Source organism: Bidens hawaiensis, unplaced genomic scaffold, assembly GCF_021521415.1.
Source record: "Bidens hawaiensis isolate Kalapana, Puna unplaced genomic scaffold, B.hawaiensis_p1.1 tig00019197_1, whole genome shotgun sequence".
Lineage (NCBI taxonomy): Eukaryota > Viridiplantae > Streptophyta > Magnoliopsida > Asterales > Asteraceae > Bidens > Bidens hawaiensis.
In genome coordinates this window covers 261,417-272,282 of record NW_027492908.1, presented here as the reverse complement: position 1 = coordinate 272,282, position 10,866 = coordinate 261,417, and the positions used below count along the sequence as shown (strand labels likewise).

General features: G+C 38.7%; 1 protein-coding gene across 1 annotated transcript; it reads right to left on the bottom strand.

Moving 5' to 3' along the window:
* Nucleotides 1–3,547: 3,547 nt before the first annotated feature.
* On the bottom strand, nucleotides 3,548–4,075 carry LOC143557810 (uncharacterized). Its single transcript, XM_077046794.1, has one exon. It carries the CDS (start codon nucleotides 4,073–4,075, stop codon nucleotides 3,548–3,550), a length of 528 nt encoding a protein of 175 aa, XP_076902909.1.
* Between the last annotated feature and the right edge of the window lie 6,791 nt (nucleotides 4,076–10,866).

Genomic DNA, 10,866 nt, shown 5'->3' with positions numbered 1-10,866 from the left:
TGCTTTCACCGTCAAGTAAGTTTTTATTTCCGCGTGTGCTTTTAATAATTATTTTATTTTTGTCTTGGATTTTGATGTATTCTTTGTTATCTGCAGAGACAACAGTTGTACCTGATCAAGGTGTAACAATCCAAGACCCTCCATCTCCTCCGCCAACAATTATCAATCCTAAAGATGATTCGGGTTCCAAGGGGAAGGTACCGGTGCAGGATGTTGAGAATCCAGAAACTGAAGAGTCTCCGCATAATTCACCGCATTCTCCCCCGCACTTCTTTCATTCTTCTCCACATTTCGCTCATTCATCTCCACTTCATCATGCAAGTGGTGGAGGGACATCCTATACCCAACGGTCTCTAAAATCCAGGTGGTTCCACCGGCCTTTTGATTTTGACTATTATGGGATGGCCAATCCTGGTGAGGATGACCATCTACATATTCCACGCTGGAAACTAGTCCAAGGATCACGCTTCACAGACTGGGAAGTTTGTGTTGAAATTTCTCAGTCATGGGATCCCGCCTGCGGAGCGTACATTTCAGCGTGGTCGTTCCCGCCATGATCTTGCCCACACTTTTACTTTATTATGGCCAATACTATGGCTAGCGGGCAGGAGATTTTCAGGGAGTGGATCTCCATGGGGCAGAAATAGGGTGAGATGAAGAGGCAAGTGGAAGAAGCGAAGAAGGCTGCCGAGGATCAGCAGTTAGAGGCTAACACTGCTTAGTGGAAGCTGAAAAATGCTGAGAATCCCTTCAAGCGAAGAAGGACCGACAAGCTGCTGCAGCTCAGTCTGGGAAGAGGCATGCAAAAATCAAAACACCCTTCTTGCTGCTACCCGTGAAGAGACCAAGCACAAAGAGGCTACATGGAAAAGGCTTTGGAAGCCAATATTGCATTGGAAAGTCAGGTTGCTGTGCACGGTGATCTGATCAAGTCCTGTGATGAAGAGGCAAAACTGCGAAAAGAGCAGGCGGAGGAGATGGAGAAACATGCTGAAGAGCTAAAGGCCAACAATGTCAAGCTCGCGGAGGGGTATAATGAGTTGGAGAAGAAATCCAAGCAGGCTGAGGAGGACAAACAATGGCTGATGTCTGAGGGTCTTTCTTTGGTATGTTATCTTCCTTATATAAATTCCTTTACTGCATTGTCATAGGTACTTACTTGTGTTCATCGTGTAGTAATTGACCACATAAAAGACTAGCATGAGTTGGGTGATTGTATTGATATGTTACTCAACATTTCTTCTCAAGTTGGCCGAAAATTCGGTTTTGAAGAAGGTGTTGAGTATATGAAAACCCAATGCCCGCTTGAATAACATGCATTGCATGATCATGACGTAGGAGCGGAATACAGCAAGTGGCTGAAAGAATTTGATGATCTATCATTTACGCTCCAAGATGTAATCCTCGAATTCGTCGCAAATGTATATGGTGTTCAATTTCTCAAGGAATACTTAGGCAGATCTTCATATGACAAATCACCAACTCCTCATACTTCTCCAAATAAAGAAACTCCCAAAGCTCACGATCAAGAAGGACCTCAAACGCAAGAACAAGTAGAATAGGATTTCATGTTTTGACACTTAGGGAACTTCTTTTGTAATTTTAACCCTCGTAATCCTTTTTGATATATATGAAGTAATTTTCTTTTTCACTTTGTTTTAGTGTTATAAATAATATAAGTGTTGCTTAGGATACGTTTAATGACACGCGGGTCACTTTTGACACACAAGCCCGATATAAGTTTAATGACACACAGGTCACTTCTGGCACGCAAGCCAACTATAAGTTTAATGGCACGCGAGTCACTTCTAACACTCAAGTCAGGTATACGTTCAATGACACGCGGGTCACTTCTGGCACGCAGGCCATGTATAAGTTTAATGACATACGGGTCACTTCTGGCACGCAGGCCATGTATAACTATAATTTGTATGCAAAACATATTGCGAGTAAACAATTTCTTAAAAATAAGTGGCATGCAAGCCTTTTTACAATATAATATTTAACGTGAAGTGATGCGCAGATCGCCTTTAACTAACAGTGGCACGCAGGCCAAAAATAAAAATAGCAATGCCAATCTGCTATAATGACGCATGGCCCTTCATATTTAACTGGGCGATTTTCCATGTTCTTGGAATCTCGGTTCCATCCAAATTTTCTAACTTCTAAGTGCCTTTAGATAAAACTGCTTTAATTCGATATTGCCCTTCCCAATTTGGAGGTAGTTTGCCCGAAGGCTCTTGCCCTAATGCTTCGTTATTGCGAAAGACAAAATCTCCCGCATGGAATTAGCAAATTTGAACCTTTGAATCATAGTACTTTTGAAGCTGGCGTTTGTAATTACTCTCTCGAATCAAAGCTAATTCCTGTCTTTCTTCAAGGAGGTTAAGATTCAAACACAATTCCTCCTCATTATTGATGGCAAACAACATTCTTGCGGATGGAACTCCAATCTCCACCGGAATTATGGCTTCAGTACCATACGTCAAACTGAAAGGTGTTTATGAAGTGCTTGCTTTCTTTTGGGTTCTAATTTCTAAAGGCCCACAACACGTGAGGCAGTTCATCACCCCCCCTAGTTCGTTTGGTTCCGAGCCTTGACTTGATCCCATTTTTGATGCTTCTATTTGCTCTTTCAACCTGGCCATTGGCTTGCGGGTGAGCCACTGACGTAAACTTGGGTTTTTTGTAATTCTTTAAACCATGTTTGTAACCCATAGTTTGCAAATTGAGTTCCATTGTCACTGACCAATGTTTGTAGGAGACCAAAGCGGGAAATAATAAACTCCCACAAGAATTTCTCCACACTTGCAGTAGTGATGGAAGCAACTGGCATAGATTCAACCCATTTGGTAAAATAATCGATTGCCACTATTAAAAATTTGACGCGACCTGGGGCTTCTGGGAATGGTCCCATGATATCGATTGCCCATTTCTGGAACGGCCAAGCGGATGATACTGGCATCAACTCATTCTTAGGCCTCAATGTGTTGGGTGCATGTCGCTGGCATGAGTCACATTTTCTAATCTCCTTAACGGCGTCCACATGCATCCCTGGCCAGTAATACCCCGTGTTCATCAACTTGGCTACCACCATTCTAGGGCTCGTGTGTAAGCCACATATCCCTTTCATGAATTTTTCTTATCATGTAATTGGCATGCCCCGCGTCAACACATCTGAGGAAAGGGCATAGGAATGATCGACGTTAAAGTACCCCATTTTGCAATTGTTAATCCAAGGCCTTATGCCTAAAATTTTGGGCTGCTAACTTGCCTTTTAGGAGAGTCCCTGATGACAAATATGCTACAATAGGGATCATCCATGACTCAACTCTCGTCTGTATGACTAATACCTGCTGTTGAGGAACTGATGGGCGATCTAACACTTCAATACGGATGTCTTTTGCAAAGTGTTTAAATTTCGTGGAAGCCAACTTGCTCAAAGCATCAGTAAATTTTTTTCACTCCTTTTGATGTAAATAAGTTCCTTTGCTTGAGACAAGTACGATTCCATTAATTCACATTTAGCTTCATAAGACCCGTTAATCTATCCCGCAATTGACATTGAATCGACACGCGCTTCCAAATGTTGTACACCAAGTTTCTTGGCGATCAACAATCCTGCCAAAAACGCTTTGTACTCTACTTCATTATTAGTACTCTTGAAGTCTAACTTGATAGCATAAGTGAACTCGTGACCTTCAGGATTGACCAACCTAAGACCCACTCCAGAACCTTCACCACTTGGCGCACCATTCGTGAATAATGACCAAACATGGACCTGTTCCGGTGGTGCAGGGGTTTGTTGTTTAATCAAACACTCTTTTTCTTTATTCTGCGGGACCTCTATGACAAAATCTGCTAACACTTTTCCCTTGATTACGGGTCTTGGATTATATTCAATTGTATGTTCGCCTAACTCAATGGCCCATTTTGTCAACCTTCTAGAAAATTCAGGTTTGCTTAGAACACTCTTCAATTTATACCCCGTCAACACATTAATCGGGTGTCCTTGAAAGTATCTACAGAGACGTCTAGCCGCATAAACCAAGGCCAAGACCAATTTATCAAGCATTGAATATCTCGTTTAAGCATTTGCCAATGTTCTACTGACATAATAAATTGCTGTTTGAACAGTTTTCCTTTCAGTTAATAACACTACTCTAATGGCTATATCAGACGCTGAAAGGTACAAGGTTAGTGGTTCCCCCACGTGTAGGCAACTCCATTAAACATTTTTTGGCTTCCATAAACTCTTGCTCAGCTTTCGCAGTCCACTTAAAATATGTTTTCTTCAAACAATTTCTTAATGTTAACACAAAAGGAAAAGACTTAGCCGCGTGATTAGCCAGAAATCTGTTTTGGGCCACCAATCTTCCATTCAACATTTGTACTTCCTTGAGGGAAGAGGGTGAACGTATGCGGGCGATTGCTTGGACTTTTTCTGGGTTAGCCCGCACTTGTAACTATCAAGCCCAAAAGTTTGCCTTCTTCCATCCCAAAGGAATATTTGCTAGGATTGAGTTTCATGTTGATCTTTCTCAAAGTGTTGAATGTTTCTTCAATATCCCGCAACATTTGATTTTCCTCAACCTATTTTATTACTAGATCATCCATATAACCCTCCAATTTGTGCCCAATTTTCTTTATAAAGGCTTCATCCATCAGCCGTTGGTATGTTGCACCCGCATTTTTCAATCCAAATGGCATCATTTTATAGAAAAATGTGCCTTGATCTGTTCGGAATGCGGTTTTATCCTCATCACCAGCTGCCATGAGGATATGATGATACCCCTTGTAAACATAAAGAAAACACTTAAATCTAAACGGTGCAACCACATCAACTTTCAGATCAATTTCTGGTAAAGGATAACAATCCTTTAGGTATGCCTTGCTTAAGTTCTTAAAATCAATACACATCCTCCATGTCCCATTACTTTTGGGGATAATAACCGGATTTGCTACCCAATGTTTGGTAACGTATTTCTCTAATAATCCCGGCATGTAGCAAGTCTTGAACCTGTTCATTCATTTCCTTTGTTTGTTTAGGACCCATCTTCCGCTTCTTTTGTATGATTGGGGTGAATGCCGAATTTACCTGCAATTTATGTTCCGCAATTTATCTTGGAAAACTAATCATGTATGCGGGTTTCCAGGAAAAAATGTTCAAGTTTTTCACTAAACGCTGCTTCAAAAATGTCCTCACTATTTTAGAAATAGTGGGACCAATTGTAATTATTTGCTCTGGAAACTTTGGATTCATCGCCCATTTCTCTGGCTCAAATCTTAACACGGATGATTGCTACGCTTGTGCGGGTTAGGACTCCAATCGCACCATGTGTTGTGGATGGAGTAGCATTGAAGTCACCAATTGCCTATCTTCCAAAAATTATATCATGTTTTGACTTGGCTGGTAAGACCAAAAATTCCACATCTTCAGTCCGCGAGTGAATTCCATCACTTAGAGTAACAGGAAAAGAAATCACCCCACGCGGAGGCATCACTTCATACCCAAAACCTGATACCGGCGTGTGAATAGGTTTCAGCCTCGCCTTATCCTTTTTATCCAACTATTCAAAACATTGTTCATACATGATATTTGATATACTGTCTGTATCAAAGAAAACTATTGAGACAGATAATGTCCAATCAAGGCAGTAATTATAAGGGGGTATTTCATACATGGCCCCCTTTGACCCACGGGAACACCACGTGTCCGCTCTTCCATTCTTCATAATCAATTTCTTGGTTTTGTATCTGCGGATTCTTCCTCCTAGGATCATGTGGACATTTAAATCCTTAACCTGCTTTTTTGGCGGGCCATAATTGACTTGTGCTGGTGGTTTGCGGGTCTCTTGTCTTACATTCTTCAATAGATGCTCCAACTTCCCTGACTTGATTGCGTGTTCGATCTCATTTCTTATAATAACACAGTCATCAGTGTGATGACCAATGTCATTATGAAACATACAATGCTTGTTGAGATTTAAATATGTTCTCTTCATAAGTGGTTGTGGTTTCCTGAAGTTCACATTTTCTGTTGTTAAAATCTCTAAAGGAGTTTTTGTTAACGGAGTCTATCTATTATTGTCTTGCCCCAAATTACGATCTTTATTTTTGTTTCCAATCAATGTCCTCGCATCTAGTTGTTTCGAAGTTTCTGCGGATGGTTGGAGTCTAGACCAAATTGAACCCCTATGGTCTATTCACTCGTGTATTCTTGAATTCCACCTTTGTTGTTTGTTTAGGAATTTAAGACCCTAAAGTTTTTTATGTTCTCACAAAAAGTTTTGCTGCAGACATAATCTCATCCCAAGTTTTGGGCATTCCATCCTTTCCAGTAAAGCACCTGATTAAGGCGCTGCTTCGCACATTCTTGCAGAAAGCACCACGTAGCATATCTTCACTAATTCCACCAATGTTCAAACTCTCCTCATTAAACCGGGTAATGAATTCATCAACTGATTCATTGTCCCGTCTACTTACATCCAAAATTTCTTAAGGATCTCGCATGTGTTTTTTCTGTTGACTGAAATGTTGTGAGAACTTGGCTACCAAATCATACCAATTCTTGATCTGACCATCTGTTAACTTTGCGAACCACTCGCAGGCCGCTCCCATCAATGTAAAAGCAAACAAGTGACACCAGTAGGGCGGAGTCCAACCACTGACTCCTCCTACTGCAGTAAAATTCAGCAGCTGATCACTTGGGTCCGTCTTTCCATTATACTTCCCCAAATTGGTAGGAATTTTCACATTGACAGGAAATGGGGCTGTAGCAATGTGCGGGATAAATTTTGACTTCTCCACAAATGCTGCGAGAGGATAAGGCTTTGTAAAATCTTCTTCTACATCGCTACAGTACTCAGTATGCCTAACCAACGCAAGCGGCGACTGGTCTCTTCCCTTCCATAAACTTGACTATCATCACTAAAGTAACTGACCTCATCACGACGATATGTAGGATCTCTTCGACTTCTAGAAGCATGACTCTGATCATACTCAGCATAACTGGACGACCTCTGTCATGACTTCCTCCTCCATTTTCTTCCTCAGAATACACCTCGATCCTAACACTCTCTCGCATCTGACTCTGACATGCTGTTGGAGGAGATGGACATCTCGACGGAGCATCTTCATATGTTAGATTCCTTGAACGGATCCTTTCCTCTCGCAGCATACGTTCATACTCAGCGATAACTTTTTCTTATTGCAACTGTAACCATTCTTCAGGGGACTGGAATTTCTCAGATCTAAGGACTTGACGATGAGATATCGCCGGAGGAGAATCGCCAGATCTGTCGTCCAGATCTGGATTTTTACGAATCCTACGAGCCTCCATTGCCACACGTCCTAGATCTCCGGGAGTCATGCATGTAGGCGCCACAAGTCCAACAGGGCTCTTTGTTACCGTCAGAGTTTCCATCGGACCTTGCTAAAATTGACTCATACCACCCAAAAAAAACAAAAACCTTGTAATTCTAGAAAAAACACGGATGGCGTCAATGAAGAAGCACGAATCTAAACCTAGATAGGCTAGATCGATGGTTCCAAAAATTACAAGCAAATAATGAATAACACAACGATACAAGCAAAGCTCAACAAGTCCAATGACGAAAAACTTGCAAAACAGAACACCGTGAGCTTGTTACAGAAAGGATAAGAGGGGGGATCTTCCTGTAACCACCCTTTGGCGTGAGAATCAGTATAATTCTTAGAGAGAGAAAGTACTTTAAGTGATTTATGTACAATGTGAAGTGTGAATGAATAGTTCGTGATGATGGAGAGGGTATTTATAGCCAGTGGTTTGAGGGGGGTATTATTGGTGCAGTTGTCCTCTTCTAGAATATGCTCTTTGTAACAAACTGGACACGTGTCCGCACATGATTGGACAAGACAAATGGCCATTTTCACGGTTATAACAACCTTGCGAGCTGTCTTTCCCTAATTGGTTGTTACATCACGTGCTTTCCAAGAAAGAATCTTTGCGTAAATCTTCTAGAAGAAAGTTGGTTACAACTGATTTGCTGATGTCACTCTTCTGCCATCTCACGCGTGAGGGAAACGTACTGCGAATGATCTCTGAGGGAGTCCTATGCGACCCGCAGATAGTCTCTGGAGTTATTCCTTAGTCTTCCTCTGACTTAAATTATGCAGGTGATGGGAATGTTCTGAGGAAGCCTTGGATGACCCACGGCTAATCTTATGGGTATTTAGGGTATTTGGAACTTTTCACTACCATATAGGTTGTCTAGTGAATCATGCTATTAAGCCCTAGTTAAATTGTTACCCCATTGTCTAAAGTGTTCGAACCATGACCTTAAAGTATCTAGATAGATAGACTAACCATGTGACTTGTCTTAAAGAGGACCATAGAATATCTATAGTGTGCTTATAATTTATTGATGTGTGAATTTGTGTTTGCTATTGAGACTTACATTGTGAATTATTAGAAACTGGTTTGTCACTCGCAAGAGACTAAGAACCCGTCACTCCATTAGTTTTCATTAAGCTTACCCATCCTAGGTAAACTTCCTTCCCGATATTGTCTAAGTCACAATTTGGTTTTCTTTTTCGTTATCATTTTTATTATAATCATTTTTAAAACAACAAAATATATACTACAAGTTATAATCTCATCTAGGGTTTGTTTTCTTAAACTATTAACACATGTCTAAGTTCGATATTTGTATTTACTACACTTTGCTGTTACACCACCGGTACACTTGCCAATGTTGTGTTAAGTATAGTTATTGATTACACAAATTTAAATATTAGATTGCGTGAAGTGTAATATTCGCTATATTTCCAATCCCAAAATCCCTACCCGTTTAAATTTTTGGATTTTCATTTATGTTCGTTCGCGTTAAATTTTACCAAATTATGGTTATCTATATTTTTGGGATATTTTACAAACGCAATTTCATGCACTTTGTGCCAAATATCGTAGCATGGGATAATATTGTAAGAAAATCAAATTTTGGATTCCCCCACCCGTCGTGCTACGTAATGGGTTTTCACATTATTGTATATATGTAATATACACTGTTGCACATATGCACTACATCAACATTTTTTTATTTTTATTTTTTTATTATTTTTGGGAACACCATCAACTTATAATTAGAAGGATAAAATAAAAAAATTACATAATACTTTTAAAAAAAGTATAAAAAATATATTTTTATTAGCTCTCTAGTTCTATCTTTAAGATGAGTTCTCTCTATATCCCACCCATATATATATATATATATATATATATATATATATATATATATATATATATATATATATATATATATATATATATATAAGTAATAGACGGGTGCCCCGCGCGATGCAGCGGGGAACAAAAATCATAGTAATCATGTAATAATTGTGGATGTTCAAAATTCGTTTGAAACCTTTAAAACGTTTGAACCAATCATAACTTTTGGTCAGCCGGTTTCCAAGTGCTCAAATCATAAAAAACGGTCTGGTTTATGGTTTATATAGAAAATTGGCCATATAAAACCGAACCGAACGGTAAAATTATTATTGAAGCTCAATGCGTGAAAGCAAACCATTGGTAACGATTCAGTTTAAAGTATCAACGGTTTATTCTCGGTTCTCAAGAACAAAAAATCGAACCAACAGTTTAGCTCAAGGTATAACTTAGAAACCGTTAAAATCGAGTTGTGAACATCCATGTGTAATATGTAGGGATGCTTTTTTTTCCTGAATACCCTACCTATACATGTTCATTACCCGTACGTTTCTATTGGGTACGGGTATGGTACCCAAATTTACTGATTATAGGTACGGGCACAAGTATGGGTATCACGGGTACTGTACCTGTTTAGAATATGTAGGGGTTTTTATTAGGTTTTTAAAACTCATAACTTAACCTTCAAGTGGGATTTTCAAAACATAATATATATTAGTTGAATAAGTTCATTCTCAATTTATATGTGTATATTCATAATTGTGTATCATTTTTATTTCATGTATGTGTAATTGTGTATATCAATGAATAACATGTATTAACTTGCTCTCTTATTTTTCTATAGAAATTAAGGAAGCAATAAATAAAGAAAAGAAAAGGGGGAATTTAAAAGATGACTAGTGAAGATTAAACGAATGTTGACTTTTTTTGTATAAGTTAATTTTGTTTTAAACATTTTGATAAAAAATATTTTGATACTTTGCATGTTTTGGCATTCACTACTTGATTTTGAATGGATTTTATATTACGGTTGATTTGTTTCATTTTTAGTTTTGGTATTATGTTTTGGTTGTGGCATTACGGTTATGGTTGTGGTATTACGGTTTTAGTATTATAGATAATCGATTGTCGGTACCGTACTGTTACCGATACTTAGTTTAGTGGGGATTTATTTAAAAAAGAACAAAGAGGTACCAAAGCGAGTACCGTACCAAAGTACATGTACACGTGCCCGTACCTGTACCCGTACCATATAATTCGGGTACGGGTATGGATACCAAGATTTACCGATTTTAGGTACGTGTACTTTCAGGTACATGTATAGATACGGGTATGGTCCCATTCTCATTGCTAGTAATATGTTAATTTTTTTATTTGAAAAGTTATAGAAATACCATACCCAAATTAAAGACAGTAAAATGCTAAATTTTATGGTGTAATTTTTTATAAAAAATATTAATGTGTGAAAAGTTATGTCTATTGGAAAATCTTTGGTGAGAAGTTATTTACAATTAAAATTAAAAGGAATATATGGGTAAAGATAAAGGTTTAAAGTAGTAACTATTTATTAAATATACAAAAGTTGAGTTTAGTTTAGGGGGCAATGTTGTAATTATTTCAAGATATATTTTCTAATTGAAAAAGTTTGTCCCTATCTTACA